The following is a 17,928-nucleotide window of genomic DNA, read 5'->3' as shown; positions in this document are numbered from 1 at the left end:
CTGTTACCAAGTCTGCCATGACTAGAACACACACTCGTGTGATTCCGGAAGTAGGAACACACATTTGTTGCCAGAAGTCGGAAGTGCTTTGCTATGGAAACAGAAATCAGTGCACGGAATAAATCAGTCCTGGATATAATCAAACTGATCAAAACAAGGTAAATATTGAACATATTACATGTTGTTATGAAGGTGTATGTTACTACATTATACAAACCCCGTTTCCATATGAGTTGGGAAATTGTGTTAGATGTAAATATAAACGGAATACAATGATTTGCAAATCCTTTTCAACCCATATTCAGTTGAATATGCTACAAAGACAACATATTTGATGTTCAAACTGATAAACATATTTTTTTTTGCAAATAATCATTAACTTTAGAATTTGATGCCAGCAACACGTGACAAAGAAGTTGGGAAAGGTGGCAATAAATACTGATAAAGTTGAGGAATGCTCATCAAACACTTATTTGGAACATCCCACAGGTGTGCAGGCTAATTGGGAACAGGTGGGTGCTATGATTGGGTATAAAAAGAGCTTCCCAAAAAATGCTCAGTCATTCCCAAGAAAGGATGGGGCGAGGACACCCCTTTGTCCACAACTGCGTGAGCAAATAGTCAAACAGTTTAAGAACAACATTTCTCAAAGTGCAATTGCAAGAAATTTAGGGATTTCAACATCTACGGTCCATAATATCATCAAAAGGTTCAGAGAATCTGGAGAAATCACTCCACGTAAGCGGCATGGCCGGAAACCAACATTGAATGACCGTGACCTTCCATCCCTCAGACGGCACTGTATCAAAAACCGACATCAATCTCTAAAGGATATCACCACATGGGCTCAGGAACACTTCAGAAAACCACTTAAACTAAATACAGTTGGTCGCTACATCTGTAAGTGCAAGTTAAAGCTCTACTATGCAAAGCGAAAGCCATTTATCAACAACATCCAGAAACGCCGCTTCTCTGGGCCCGAGATCATCTAAGATGGACTCATGCAAAGTGGAAAAGTGTTCTGTGGTCTGACGAGTCCACATTTCAAATTGTTTTTGGAAATATTCAACATCGTGTCATCCGGACCAAAGGGGAAGCGAACCATCCAGACTGTTATCGACGCAAAGTTCAAAAGCCAGCATCTGTGATGGTATGGGGGTGCATTAGTGCCCAAGGCATGGGTAACTTACACATCTGTGAAGGCACCATTAATGCTGAAAGGTACGTACAGGTTTTGGAACAACATATGCTGCCATCTAAGCGCTGTCTTTTTCATGGACGCCCCTGCTTATTTCAGCAAGACAATGCCAAGACACATTCAGCACGTGTTACAACAGCGTGGCTTCATAGTAAAAGAGTGCGGGTACTTTCCTGGCTCGCCTGCAGTCCAGACCTGTCTCCCATACATAAAACAAGAATGGGAAAGAATTCCACTTTCAAAGCTTCAACAATTAGTTTCCTCAGTTCCCAATCGTTTATAGAGTGTTGTTAAAAGAAAAGGTGATGTAACACAGTGGTGAACATGCCCTTTCCCAACTACTTTGGCACGTGTTGCAGCCATGAAATTCTAAGTTAATTATTACTTGCAAAAATAAAATTGTTTATGAGTTTGAACATCAAATATGTTGTCTTTGTAGTGCATTCAATTGAATATGGGTTGAAAAGGATTTGCAAATCATTGTATTCCGTTTATATTTACATCTAACACAATTTCCCAACTCATATGGAAACAGGGTTTGTATATATACTTGCAGTGTGTATATTGTACAAATTACATATTGTTATGAAGGTCATAACTTTTATGGACATAATTTCTAGGCGCAGTCAAGGCGTTGAGGGGATCTAGTTTGGTGGCTGCAGGATTAGGTCTCTGCTTTTTGCAGATGATGTGGTCCTGATGGCTTCATCTGGCCAGGATCTTCAGCTCTCACTGGATCGGTTCGCAGCCGAGTGTGAAGCGACTGGGATGAGAATCAGCACCTCCACTCTTTTACGGGTTCTCGCCCGTAAAAGAGTGGAGTGCCATCTCCGGGTTGCGGAGGAGACCCTTCCCCAAGTGGAGGAGTTCAAGTACCTCGGAGTCTTGTTCACGAGTGAGGGAAGAGTGGATCGTGAGATCGACAGGCGGATCGGTGCGGCGTCTTCAGTAATGCGGACGCTCTATGGATCCGTTGTGGTGAAGAAGGAGCTGAGCCGGAAGGCAAAGCTCTCAATTTACCGGTCGATCTACGTTCCCATCCTCACCTATGGTCATGAGCTTTGGGTTATGACCGAAAGGACAAGATCACGGGTACAAGCGGCCCAAATGAGTTTCCTCCGCCGGGTGGCGGGGCTCTCCCTTAGAGATAGGGTGAGAAGCTCTGCCATCCGGGGGGAACTCAAAGTAAAGCCGCTGCTCCTCCACATGGAGAGGAGCCAGATGAGGTGGTTCGGGCATCTGGTCAGGATGCCACCCGAACGTCCCCCTAGGGAGGTGTTTAGGGCACGTCCGACCAGTAGGAGGCCACGGGGAAGACCCAGGACACGTTGGGAAGACTATGTCTCCCGGCTGGCCTGGGAACGCCTCGGCATCCCCCGGGAAGAGCTGGACGAAGTGGCTGGGGAGAGGGAAGTCTGGGCTTCCCTGCTTAGGCTGCTGCCCCCGCGACCCGATCTCGGATAAGCGGAATTAAGATGGATGGATGGATGGAGGGTTATGAAGGTGTCTGTTACTACATTATATATATACTTGCAGTGTGTATATTGTACATACTACATATTGTTATGATGGTGTCTGCTACTACATTATATATATATATATATATATATATATATATATATATATATATATATATATATACACACACACATATGTATATATATACACTCACAGTGTGTATATTGTACATATTAGATATTGTTATGAAGGTGTATGTTACTACATTATATATATACTTGCAGTGTGTATATTGTACATATTACATATTGTTATGAAAGTGTATGTTACTACATTATATATATACTTGTAGTGGGTATATTGTACATATTACATATTGTTATGAAGGTGTCTGTTACTACATTATATATATACTTGCAGTGTGTATATTGTACATACTACATATTGTTATGATGGTGTCTGCTACTACATTATATATATATATATATATATATATATATATATATATATATAAAAATATATATATATATATATATATATATATATATATACACACACATATGTATATATATACACTCGCAGTGTGTATATTGTACATATTAGATATTGTTATGAAGGTGTATGTTACTACATTATATATATACTTGTAGTGGGTATATTGTACATATTACATATTGTTATGAAGGTGTCTGTTACTACATTATATATATATATATATATATATATATATATATATATATATATATATATATATATATACACTTGCAGTGTGTATATTGTAGATTTGAGAAACACCTTGCGGTGCAGCTTGAACACATCATCAGTAAAGAACCAAGGTTCATTGGGTGTTTCGGGTCTTTGATCTCTATACACCCTCGCCTGGGCGACCCAACCGGGGCTGATCAGGCCCCGGCTTGTGTCCAAGCAGTGAACTACTCCATCTGTCTCCCCTCTTGATCCACAACCACCTTGAGGCTTTCTCAGCAGCCTCACTGATATTTCTGGTGGCTTTTCTCTCCAGATTCCAAGAAGTCTGAATGCTTGATGCACAGATTGCCCTAGAAAGCCCCTGCAGCCCACTTCTATAGGCTCACAGCGGGTCCTCCAGCCGCTCTCTCTGCATGTCTCGACCAGCTCAAGGTATTTGGCCTTCTTTCGCTCATGGGCCTCCTCCATCCGGTCTTCCCAGGGGACTGTAAGTTCCAGCAGCACAACTTGCTTCGTTGAGTCAGAAGTTAAGACAAGGTCTGGCCTCAGTGATGTCCTTGCTATGCGCTCTGGAAACTTCAGCTGTCTGCCGAGATCCACCTGAAGCTGCCAGTCACGGGCTGTGGCTAGCAGTCCGGTTGGGGCCTTAAATCCAGCCTGTGGTTTGTCCCCTGCCTTGACGAAGGAGATGTTATGCCTGACTGGGAGCTGATGTTTGTTCTGCTGGATTCCAGTGCCAATGGTGTCTGCTACTGCCTTCAGCACCTGGTCGTGGCGCCAAGTGTACATATTACATATTGTTATGAAGGTGTATGTTACTACATTATATACATATACTTGCAGTGTGTATATTGTACATATTACATATTGTTATGAAGGTGTCTGTTACTACATTATATATATATATATATATATATATATATATATATATATATATATATATATATATACACATATATATATATATATATATATACACATATATATATATACACATACATATATATATATATATATATATATATATATATATATATATATATATATATATATATATACACATATATATATACACTTGCAGTGTGTATATTGTACATATTACATATTGTTATGAAGGTGTCTGTTACTACATTATGTGTGTTCTTGTCTCGCATAACGACAAGGCAAAATTCCCCCAAAAATGCAGACCATAGCCTTATCTTGACATTTCTTTGTAGAATAGGAACAATTCCAAAGTGTATACGTGGAATGTATCCCAATAATGAAGACATTTATAAAGTGGCATGACAAGAGGTGTCTGGAAATGTAATAGTCCCAGGCTGAAAGGGAAGCAGCTAGACGTTGGTTGTGTTTGCTGTGAACCGACCCTGGCGTGTGGATGCAGGTTTTGAATTCAGCATGCTAATTTGCTCTTGTTTCAAATCTAAACACAAGGACACCCGGGCGTAGCCGAGTGGCCGAAAGAGCGCGCGCACACACGCACATCACATCTGGGCCGCCGCTTCTATCTCTGGATTCCACCCCAAAAAATCCCCATGACACAAACGAGCAAACAAACAGGCGAGCGAACCATGCATGCACACACAAGCTGTCCTTATCAGGGGCCGGCAATGACCGAACGAGGGTCCCCGAGCTTCTGTCAGCAGGGGGGGAGCGCCGCCAAGACAAACGGAACGGCGGGGGCCGCGCGTGCTCGGATCGCTGGAATCAACAGAGCGGCGCAAAAGGCCAAAATGTCAGGCGCGGCGAGCAGATGCCAAGCCAAGCTGCTCGGTGGGCGAGGTGCCGTTTGGTGACGCCTCCTGAGAAGTGGAAGAGAGAAGAATGGCCTTTTCTGGAAAGTCTCTTCTCGACTTCAGTGGACCATTCTGTCAGTATTCTAAAGGCCATTTGATTGTTTTGTAGACTGGAAGTACAAAACTATTAGGACACGTGTTGATGGAAACAGCATGCACTTGTCATGTCTGTGTGATCATGTTTTGTTTTTGGACTTTTTGTGCACTTTTGTTTTGTTTTGTCACCATAGCAACCATTAGTTTTCACCTGTCATGTCACGCACCTGTTTCACGTTTTGAGTAACGCACCTGTTTTTGTTAATCATGTCTATAGTATTTAAGTTCATTGTTTTCAGTTTGTCGTTCTGACGACATCCCACATTTATGCTCTTCATACCCCTGACTTTCTGCTTCTCACTCTGTTTACCTCTGCGCACTTCATGCCATGTCAAGTAAGTTTTTTCGATTCATGCCACAGTTAGCGACTTTTGTGCATGTACATAGTTTTTTGCCCACGTGCAAGTCTTTTTGTTTCGTTAGTCAAGTTTGTACTTCCGCCTTGAGCGCGCTTTTTGTTCCTTTGTTAGTGTAAAATAAATAATGTCTTCACCTTCACGCCATGTCTGGTCCAAATGTTCATTTGCACCACGGGAGAACAAACCACGCCATAGTCCAAGTCCTGACAGTCGCAGCTCCACGACGCCAAGTGTCGCCTGACCACGTGTCCCCGAATCCACCGAGGCAGAGTTAGGTGGCGGCGGCGAGTGGAACGCCGCTGCAGCAGGCGAGGCGGGCGCCCAGGGAATGGCCACATTCGTGGCCGACTGGGAGGTGGGCGCACTTGGTGTGGCGGGCGACCAGGTAGCGGCCATATCCGTGGCCGACTGGGAGGCAGGCGCGTCGTCATCGTGGCAGGCGTGGAAGCAGCAGATGATGCAGGCAGCGAAGCTCGGCGTGGCGCGTCAGGCGGCGAAGCTCGGCGTGGCGCGTCTTGGTCTTGGTGTGGGTCTTGGTCTTGGTCTTGGCATGGCGGGTCTTGGTCTTGGCGTGGGTCTTTGTCTTGGTCTTGGCGTGGGTCTTGGTCTTGGTCTAGGCGTGGGTCTTGGTCTTGGTCTAGGCGTGGATCTGTCAGGGCGTGGTTTGTTCTCCCGTGGTGCAAATGAACATTTGGACCAGACATGGCGTGAAGGTGAAGACAATATTTATTTTAAAACTAATGGTTGCTATGGTGACAAAACAAAACAAAAGTGCACAAAAAGTCCAAAAACAAAACATGATCACACAGACATGACAGCACTCTAACGTCAAGTCCTACGAGATTAGGAGTGTGTCTGCAAGAACACAGCCAGCTGGTAAACAGAAGTGGTTCAACCAGAAGAAGTAGAAACACAAATTTATTGGTGGATCTTGCATGGGAAGAAGTTTTCTTGCCACATCTTTAATTATGGAGATTTATGACAGCTGCGCCGACCACCACAGTCTATTTATCAAGTGTACATCTCAGCCTAGTAAAAAAACAAAGTAAAATTTATGACTTTTTAAAACGCCGCTGTACGGAGTGGTACACGGACGTAGGGAGAAGTACAGAGCGCCAATAAACCTTAAAGGCACTGCCTTTGCGTGCCGGCCCAATCACATAATATCTACGGCTTTTCACACACACACAAGTGAATGCAACAATTTGCTCACACATTTGTTAACAAAGTGGTGACCCTCGCCCCATCCTTGTTTGTGAATGACTGAGCATTTCATGGAATCTACTTTTATACCCAATCATGGCACCCACCTGTCCCCAATTTGCCTGTTCACCTGTGGGATGTTCCAAATAAGTGTTTGATGAGCATTCCTCAACTTTATCAGTATTTATTGCCACCTTTCCCAACTTCTTTGTCACGTGTTGCTGCCATCAAATTCTAAAGTTAATGATTATTTGCAAAAAAAATTTTTTTTTATCAGTTTGAACATCAAATATGTTGTCTTTGTAGCATATTCAACTGAATATGGCTTGAAAAGCATTTGCAAATCATTGCATTCCGTTTATATTTACATCTAACACAATTTCCCAACTCATATGGAACGGGGTTTGTACAAACAGCGGTCGCAACATGAGTCGCTCTCTTTTTTTTTTTTAACAGCCTCTTACTCGTCAGGCTGAGAACAAAAGCACAGCACACTACCCCCCCCCCCACCTTCACAATAATAACACGGTGTGCCACATCCAGTGTGACTGCGCTGACAAAATAAAGGTTTTAAAAAAAAGTAACTTGCACAAGCATATTGAACCTATTGATACATTTACACAATTACGCTTTGACCTAAAACACTGGTCAAAATTGTCCAAAGATGTATTGCACCAATAAATGTGAGGATTTGTGCATTTAATTAACAAACATTTGATTACATTTTATTTGACACAAAAAGCACACACTCTTGGGTGTTTGAGGTGGGCGGGGTCATTTGGTGGTAGCGGGGGTGTATATTGTAGAGTCCCGGAAGAGTTAGTGCTGCAAGGGGTTCTGGGTATTTGTTCTGTTGTGTTTATGTTGTGTTACGGTGCGGATGTTCTCCCGAAATGTGTTTGTCATTCTTGTTTGGCGTGGGTTCACAGTGTGGCGCATATTTGCAACAGTGTTAAAGTTGTTTATACGGCCACCCTCAGTGTGACCTGTATGGCTGTTGATCAAGTATGCAGTGCATTCACTTGTGTGTGTGTAAAAGCCGCATATATTATGTGACTGGGCTGGCACGCTGTTTGTATGGAGGAAAAGCGGACGTGACGACAGGTTGTAGAGGCACGCCTTTAAGGCACGCCCCCAATAATGTTGTCCGGGTGGAAATCGGGAGAAATACGGGAGAATGGTTGCCCCGGGAGATTTACGGGAGGGGCACTGAAGTCTCCCGGGAAAATCGGGAGGTTGAAACCGATACCGATAATTTCCGATATTACATTTTACCAGGCCGATATTATCGGACATCTCTAAAAATAAGTCTAAAAGGTAAAAAACAGAGTTAAAAACAAAATGGAAAAACTACATTTGTATTGTTTTTTTATATTGCTATTGTTATTTAAATATTGTTTTTGCTGTTATTATTTTACTTGTTGTGGTTTATTCATTACTAATTAACATCCAGGATTTTTTAACTATAAAGTTTTGGTGGTACAACAAATACTCATGTTTTCAAATTGACGAATTATGGTTTAATTAATTATGATTACATTATCAATCAAAATATTTGTGATTATTACTTTTGCCATAAACGTCCAACACTTATCCCTACTTATATTTCAATTAGCAGTTGCACCTTTTCAATGGAAAATTCATCTATTTTAGGGGAACAGATTGAAATAGTTGCTTAGTTCAACTTTTCAACCCTGGACAATAATGTAGTGTACTGTGCAACATTTGAAAAATATCAAATGTTCGCATACTTGCCAACCTTGAGACCTCCGATTTCGGGAGGTGGGGGTCGGGGGCATGGTTGGGGTGGCTAAAAGGGGAGGAGTATATTTACAGCTAGAATTCACCAAGTCAAGTATTTCATATATATATATATATATATATATATATATATATATATATATGAAATACTTGACTTTCAGTGTTCATTTATTTACACATATACACACACATAACACTCATCTACTCATTGAGTTAAGGGTTGAATTGTCCATCCTTGTTCTATTCTCTGTCACTATTTTTCTAACCATGCTGAACACCCTTTCGCAGGTACCCAGAAAGGTTTCAAGTACCACCAAAAAAACTGAATCTCTGAAGACAGTATACAAATCTGTGTTAAAGGTGTACAAATACTGTTTGTATAATAAGCATGTTATTGTTTACAAATGAGGGTTAAGAGTTCAGTACTAAAAAAAAAAAAAAAGAAGTGGCTTAAGTACAGTTTTTTAATTGAGCTGTTGCATTTTTTGGTTGGGTTGTTTATTTATTTTCAGTAACTTCTACATTTCTACAAGGGGAGAAATGTAATAGAGTGATCTATGTTTGTCTGTTGCCATCTCCTGGTGAATGTTGGCTATAGCGTACAGGGGTTACTTTTTGGTTGGCCAACGATTTACGTGGTGTTGCGCACCTGACGTCAAGTGTGTGAGTCTGTTCTGAAGTCTACAGTAAAGAGACGCACTTCATCACCTCGCCTGGTTATTGCCTCCAACTCAATATATTACAACAACATTGCTGTTTACGGCAGACGAACTGCTTTACGGTAGAATAAAACATGACTGCTGTTGTTGTGTGTTGTTACCGCGCTGGGAGGACGTTAATGAAACTGCCTAACAATAAACCCACATAAGAAACCAAGAACTCGCCCTCCATCATTCTACAGTTATAACGTGTTTGGGCAGGCATGCTGTTTATATTGTGGGAAAGCGGACGTGAATACAGGCTGTCGACACGTCACTCAAAATACCAAATGTAAACATTTCATTATTTTCGCCAAAATAGGATATAAATTTATGAAAATAATTAAACATGTTTAGTATTGTTTACTAATATTTGAAGATAGGAAATAATAATAATGTGAGGACACTGGCATATTGCATGAAACAAGTGTGAAAATATTTACCTTCAAGATTGTTACACCACTGACAATATTGTTTCAAGAGACTACATAAGAACTTAATATTACAAAATAGTATTATATGCAAATGTATCTGCGATGAGGGGGCGACTTGTCCAGGGTGTACCCCGCCTTCCGCCCGATTGTAGCTGAGATAGGCTTCAGCGCCCCCCGCGACCCCGAAGGGAATAAGCGGTAGAAAATGGCTGGATGGATGGATGCAAATTTATTTCAAATAAATTGTTAACTGGAATCAATAATGCGACTCTTTGAATTTCTGTAATTTCATAATATATTTTCACGTGGCTTTTTATTTTTAGAAAAAAACCATTTATATTTCGCAAAGCAATAATTGGTTAATATTTAAAACAAACATGCGTATTTCGCATGCAAATATTTTTTTAGCTTACCTCATTATTAACCATACTTGCCAACCTTGAGACCTCCGATTTCGGGAGGTGGGGGGAGGGGGTGGGCGTGGTCGGGGTGGGATGGGGGCGTGGCTAAAAGGGGAGGGGTATATTTACAGCTAGAATTCACCAAGTCAAGTATTTCATATACACATATACATATATATATATATATATATATATATATATATATATATATATATATAAGAAATACTTGACGTTCAGTGAATTCTAGCTATATATATATATATATATATATATATATATATATGAAATACTTGACGTTCAGTGAATTCTAGCTATATATATATATATATATATATATATATATATATATATATATATATACAATAAATACTTGAATTTCAGTGTTCATTTATTTACACATATACACACACATAACACTCATCTACTCATTGTTGAGTTAAGGGTTGAATTGTCCATCCTTGTTCTATTTTCTGTCACTATTTTTCGAACCATGCTGAACACCCTCTCTGATGATGCATTGATGTGTGGCACGCACAAAAGTGCTTTCATCAAATGCACTAGATGGCAGTATTGTCCTGTTTAAGAGTGTCACAACATTGCTGTTTACGGCAGACGAACTGCTTTACGGTATACAAAAACGTGACTGTTGTTGTGTGTTGTTGCCGCGCTGGGAGGACGTTAATGAAACTGCCTAACAATAAACCCACATAAGAAACCAAGAACTCGCCCTCCATCATTCTACAGTTATAACGTGTTTGGGCAGGCATGCTGTTTATATTGTGTTAGCGGACTCAGGTCCTCAAGGACCTGAGTCCGCCTGAATTTCGGGAGATTTTCGGGAGAAAATTTGTCCCGGGAGGTTTTCGGGAGAGGCGCTGAATTTCGGGAGTCTCCCGGAAAATCCGGGAGGGTTGGCAAGTATGGATGTTCGTAACTAAATTATACAAAAGAGCTCTGTGAGAAAAGAAAGAAGAGCCTGTTCCAGGTCAACAGACAAGCAAATCAATGAAAGTAATGAGTGAAGACTGAAGACGGATGCAGGTACCTGTGTGAAACTGACACCTCGCTTTAGAGCGCAGAGTGAGAGTGCTTACTTCTCTGCGCAGGGCCTGATTTGACACGATAATCACATTTGGTGGGTCGCCGACAGCTGTGGCGGCGCCTCCGATGTTGGTGAAGATTACTTCTGCAATCAGGACATGTCTGGGGTCCAGATTGAGCACCTCGCATAACCTGCATCATCACACAGAAAAGCCCTTTAGCACAGATTAAGTCGCAGTGGCTGCAGGAGAAATACAACAACAACAAAATGTAATGACAAATCGGCCCCAAAACATATATATGGGGGCAAAAAAAGGCATGGGTCTATTAGCATCTGTACTGTGCCGCCTGCAGACAAGACAAGACACACCTTTTGTTATCTGTGCCCTAGAAAAAGTGAGTTCATATAATACACAGTCAAAGTGAGGGATTGCAGCAGGCTATATAACGCTGTGGAATTGGAGGAACACATTGTCTCTGGGAGAGAACAATAGCGGGTCTGACAAACACAATGCATAAGATATTGGTGTTGTTTTTAGCGGGGCATTGAAAAGGGCTCGAGTTAGAAAAGGAGGGGCAGAACAGGGTGATGAAGAAGATCCCACACCTGATGGTGACAGGTGTGAAAAGCATCATGGTGGTCACATTGTCCAGGAAGGCTGAGAGGATGGCGGCGATCAGGCAGAGGATGATGATCATGGGCCACACGCGGCCTTTGGAGAGGCGGTAAGCCTGCGGGGAGGTAGGAAGTAACGCAATGAGTCAAGAAGTAACACGCTGACTATATTTCCATTAGGGGTGTCAAAAAAATAATTGTCAGATTAATCGCAATTCTAATTTGTAACGATTTTTAATCGATTAGAAAGAATCAAATATCGATTTTAAATGTGTTTTTTTTCCCCCAAATCTGTCCGTCCAGCCACTCGGACAAATCATATTGTTGATGTAGATCAGTGTTTTCAACCACTCCCACGGTACACCAGACTGTATCTCGTGTGCCACCGGAGATTATGTACAAACCCCGTTTCCATATGAGTTGGGAAATTGTGTTAGATGTAAATATAAACTGAATACAATGATTTGCAAATCCTTTTCAACCCATATTCAGTTGAATGCACTACAAAGACAACATATTTGATGTTCAAACTCATAAACGTCATTTTTTTTTTGCAAATAATAATTAACTTAGAATTTCATGGCTGCAACACGTGCCAAAGTAGTTGGGAAAGGGCATGTTCACCACTGTGTTACATGGCCTTTCCTTTTAACAACACTCAGTAAACGTTTGGGAACTGAGGAGACACATTTTTGAAGCTTCTCAGGTGGAATTCTTTCCCATTCTTGCTTGATGTACAGCTTAAGTTGTTCAACAGTCCGGGGGTCTCCGTTGTGCTATTTTAGGCTTCATAATGCGCCACACATTTTCAATGGGAGACAGGTCTGGACTACAGGCAGGCCAGTCTAGTACCCTCACTTTTTTACTATGAAGCCACGTTGATGTAACATGTGGCTTGGCATTGTCTTGCTGAAATAAGCAGGGGCGTCCATGGTAACGTTGCTTGGATGGCAACATATGTTGCTCCAAAACCTGTTTGTACCTTTCAGCATTAATGGTGCCTTCACAGATGTGTAAGTTACCCATGTCTTGGGCACTAATACACCCCCATACCATCACACATGCTGTCTTTTACACTTTGCGCCTAGAACAATCCGGATGGTTCTTTACCTCTTTGGTCCGGAGGACACGACGTCCACAGTTTCCAAAAACAATTTAAAATGTGGACTCGTCAGACCACAGAACACTTTTCCACTTTGTATCAGTCCATCTTAGATGAGCTCAGGCCCAGCGAAGCCGACGGCGTTTCTGGGTGTTGTTGATAAATGGTTTTCGCCTTGCATAGGAGAGTTTTAACTTGCACTTACAGATGTAGCGACCAACTGTAGTTACTGACAGTGGGTTTCTGAAGTGTTCCTGAGCCCATGTGGTGATATCCTTTACAAACTGATGTCGCTTGTTGATGCAGTACAGCCTGAGGGATCGAAGGTCACGGGCTTAGCTGCTTACGTGCAGTGATTTCTCCAGATTCTCTGAACCCTTTGATGATATTACGGACCGTAGATGCTGAAATCCCTAAATTCCTTGCAATAGCTGGTTGAGAAAGGTTTTTCTTAAACTGTTCAACAATTTGCTCACGCATTTGTTGACAAAGTGGTGACCCTCGCCCCATCCTTGTTTGTGAATGACTGAGCATTTCATGGAATCTACTTTTATACCCAATCATGGCACCCACCTGTTCCCAATTTGCCTGTTCACCTGTGGGATGTTCCAAATAAGTGTTTGATGAGCATTCCTCAACTTTATCAGTATTTATTGCCACCTTTCCCAACTTCTTTGTCACGTGTTGCTGCCATCAAATTCTAAAATTAATGATTATTTGCAACAACAACAAAAAAAAAAGTATCAGTTTCAACATCAAATATGTTGTCTTTGTAGCATATTCAACTCAATATGGGTTGAAAATGATTTGCAAATCATTGTATTCCGTTTATATTTACATCTAACACAATTTCCCAACTCATATGGAAACGAGGTTTGTATATCTGACATCACATAGACAAACATAAGAACTTCTGGACGAAAGTTCCGTGGTCAGATGAAACAAAAATTGAGCTGTTTGGCCACAATACCCAGCAATATGTTTGGAGGAGAAAAGGTGAGGCCTTTAATCCCAGGAACACCATACATACCGCCAAGCATGGTTGTGGTAGTATTATGCTCTGGGCCTGTTTTGATGCTAATGGAACTGGTGCTTTACAGAGAGTAAATGGGACGATGAAAAAGGAGGATTACCTCCAAATTCTTCAGGACAACCTAAAATAATCAGCCCAGAGGTTGGGTCTTGGGCGCAGTTGGGTGTTCCAACAGGACAATTGTCATATCTGTGTAATCATGTTTTGTTTTAAGTCATGTTTTGTTTAGTTTCTGGCTTTTCACTCCCTTGTCTTGTTTGCATGATTACCCCATTAGTTTCACCTGTTCCACGTTTGGACTCATTGTGCACTCTTGATTGTCACCATAGCAACCCATTAGTTTTCACCTGTCACGTCACGCACCTGTTTCACGTTTTGAGTCACGCACCTGTTTTCGTTAATCATGTCTATAGTATTTAAGTTCAGTGTTTTTCAGTTTGTCTTTCTGACGACCTCACCACATTTATGCTCTGTCCATTCTTTCCATGTCCATTCTTCATGCAACTATTTTTGTCCAAGCCAAGTAAGTTTTTGTTCCATGTTTATAGTCTTTTTGTTTTTCATAGTTTGTTCTCCGCCACTGTGCGTGCTTTTCATTTGTACTTTTTTGCTATAGTCTTTTGGTTTCATAGTTTATTCTCCGCCACTGTGCGCGCTTTTTGTTTGATCCTTTTTTTTTGTATTTATAGTCTTTAAATAAATCATGTACCTTCATTCCCGTCTCGCCCGTGCCAACTTTCCGTTGCATCCCGGAAAAGCAAACACCCAAGATCAAGTCATGACAACAATGACCCCAAACACACATCAACAGTGGTAAATGATTGGCTAAATCAGGCTAGAATTAAGGTCTTCCTAAAGTCCTGACTTAAACGTGTGGACAATGCTGAAGAAACAAGTCCATGTCAGAAAACCAACACATTTAGCTGAACTGCACCAATTTTGTCAAGAGGAGTGGTCAAGTGGTCAAGCAGAAGCTTGTGGATGGCTACCAAAAGCGCCTTATTGCAGTGAAACTTGCCAAGGTACATGTAAGCAAATATTAACATTGCTGTATGTATGCTTTTGACTAGAGCCGATAATATCGGCAGGCCGATATTATCGGTCGATAAATGCGTTCAAATGTAATATCGGAAATTATCGGTATCGTTTTTTTTTAATTATCGGTATCGTTTTCTTTTTTTCTTTTTTTTTTTATTAAATCAACAAAAAAAACACAAGATACACTTACAATTAGTGCACCAACCCAAAAAACCTCCCTCCCCCATTCACACTCATTCAAACAAAAGGGTTGTTTCTTTCTGTTATTAATATTCTGGTTCCTACATTATATATCAATATATATCAATACAGTCTGCAAGGGATACAGTCCGTAAGCACACACTGCTGCTCCACTAATAGTACTAACCTGTAACACTTCATTTGACTCATTTTCATTCATTACTAGTTTCTATGTAACTGTTTTTATATTGTTTTACTTTCTTTTTTATTCAAGAAAATGTTTTTAATTTATTTATCTTATTTTATTTTATTAATTTAAAAAAAAAAAGTACCTTACCTTCACCATACCTGATAGTCCAAATTAGGCATAATAATGTGTTAATTCCACGACTGCGTATATCGGTTGATATCGGTATCGGTAATTAAAGAGTTGGACAATATCGGAATATCGGATATCAGCAAAAAGCCATTATCGGACATCCCTACTTTTGACCCAGCAGATTTGGTCACATTTTCAGTAGACCCATAATAAATTCATAAAAAAATTCATGAATGTTTTTTGTGACCAACAAGTATGTGCTCCAATCACTACATCACAAAAAAATAAGAGTTGTAGAAATTATTGGAAACTCAAGACAACCATGACATTATGTTCTTTACAAGTGTATGTACACTTTTGACCAAGACTGTAAATTCACCTAAATGGGTTAAAAATATTTTTTGCAAACCAGTAATTATAATCTGCAAATAATGTGTCGTTGAGTGTTGGTGCTGTCGAGAGCTCACGATATGCAGACGACAGCGGGAGGCAGCGTGCAGGTAAAAAAGGTATCTAATGCTTAAACCAAAAATAAACAAAAGGCGAGTGCCGCTAAGAAAAGGTATTGAAGCTTAGGGAAGGCTATGCAGAACGAAACTAAAACTGAACTGGCTGCAACGTGTCAGGCTTGTCCCTGACAGTTTGACTATGTCTTAGTTTTTCCTCTGCGTTTGTCTTGTTTCCTGTCAGCACGCTTATTTTGGTTATTTTCTGATTGTCTCTCTGAGTGCTTTTTCCCCTCAGCTGTGGCTGATTGGCACCGGGCCACACCTGGTGTCAATCAGCCAGCTACTATTTAAACCTGCTTTGTCCTCCACTCGGGGTTGGAGTATTCTAGTGATGGGTCCGGCAACACCGATGCATCGGCGCATGCGTCGAGCTCATAGAGCAAAACCCTGTGTCGGTGCGCGTACCGCTTTTAGAAAGTCACGTGACCGATCATGAGCTGTTTTGGTCATGTGACCGATACGCGAACTGTGTCGCACTGACGCCTCCTCTGTGCCCTGTGAGCGTGTCTTTTCTACAACCGGAGAAATAATAACTAAGAAGAGAAATCGTCTAAAATGTAATACGTCGGAAAAACTTTTTTTTTTTTTTTTTTTTATAAAAATGTGTAAAAAAATAAAATTAAAAAAATTCCCAGTCCACAATCATCCACAACACGTTCTCTTAGATTTCCATGTTATGATACATGTTCACATTATTTATTGACTGTATCTAAAAAATATAAAAATATATTTTTATTTAAATGAAGATATGAAATAATCCTAAATGAAATACAATGACTTGGTTTATATTATTGTATATACTAGGGCAGGGGTCACCAACGCGGTGCCCGCGATCACCAGGTAACCCGTAAGGACCAGATCAGTCGCCCGCTCGCCTGTTCTAAAAATAGCTCAAAGAGCAGCACTTACCAGTGAGCTGCCTCTATTTTTTAAATTGTATTTATTTACTAGCAAGCTGGTCTCGCTTTGCTCGACATTTTTAATTCTAAAAGAGACAAAACTCAAATAGAATTTGAAAATCCAAGAATATTTTAAAGACTTGGTCTTCACTTGGAATAAGCGGTAGAAAATGGATGGATGGATAGGTCTTCACTTGTTTAAATAAATTCATTTATTTTTTACTTTGCTTCTTATTACTTTTAGAAATACAATTTTAGAGAAAAAATACAACCTTAAAAATGATTTTAGGATTTTTAAACAAATATACCTTTTTACCTTTTAAATTTCTTCCTCTTCTTTTAAATCAATGTTCAAGTAAAAAAAATTTTTTTATTGTAAAGAATAATAAATATTTTAGCTTTTGTTTTTTCGACCAAGAATATTTGTGAAATATTTCTTCAAACTTACTATGATTAAAATTCAAAAAAATTATTCTGGCAAATCTAGAAAATCTGTAGAATCAAATTTAAATCTTATTTCAAAGTATTTTGAATTTCGTTTAAAAATTTTGTTCTGGAAAATCTAGAAGAAATATTGATTTGTCTTTGTTAGAAATATAGCTTGGTCCAATTTGTTAAATATTCTAACAAAGTGCAGATTGGATTTTAACCAATTTAAAACATGTCATCAAAATTCTAAAATGTATCTTAATCAGGAAAAATTACTAATGATGTTCCATAAATTCTTTTTTTCATTTTTTTCAAAAAGATTCAAATTAGCTAGTTTTTCTCTTCTTTTTTTCGGTTGAATTTTGAATTTTAAAGAGTTGAAATTGAAGATAAACTATGTTTCAAAATTTTATTTTAATTTTTTTCGTGTTTTCTCCTCTTTTAAACCGTTCAATTAAGTGTTTTTTTCATCATTTATTCTCTACAAAAAACCTTCCGTAAAAGGAAAAAAAAATGTACGACGGAATGACAGACAGAAATACCCATTTTTTTATATATATAAATTTATTTATTTAGCTATTCTTGTTTAAATCACACTTACGTGTAACTTACAAATGACAATATATTTATTTATTTAAGTGTGTATCAAA

At 39.9% G+C, this 17,928-nt stretch overlaps 1 protein-coding gene across 1 annotated transcript in view; it reads right to left on the bottom strand.

Annotated features, from left to right (window-relative positions):
- The window catches only part of oca2 (oculocutaneous albinism II), a 185,120-nt gene that overhangs the window by 88,777 nt on the left and 78,415 nt on the right, over window positions 1-17,928 (bottom strand). The window contains exons 13-14 of the mRNA XM_061977567.1: window positions 11,761-11,885; window positions 11,207-11,345 (exon numbers count right to left, since the gene is read on the bottom strand). Coding sequence (XP_061833551.1) covers window positions 11,207-11,345; window positions 11,761-11,885 — 264 coding nt within the window. The remainder of the gene's footprint in view (window positions 1-11,206; window positions 11,346-11,760; window positions 11,886-17,928) is intronic.

Source organism: Nerophis lumbriciformis, linkage group LG18 (genome assembly GCF_033978685.3).
Source record: "Nerophis lumbriciformis linkage group LG18, RoL_Nlum_v2.1, whole genome shotgun sequence".
Classification (NCBI taxonomy): domain Eukaryota; kingdom Metazoa; phylum Chordata; class Actinopteri; order Syngnathiformes; family Syngnathidae; genus Nerophis; species Nerophis lumbriciformis.
This window is presented reverse-complemented; position numbering and strand designations above follow the sequence as displayed.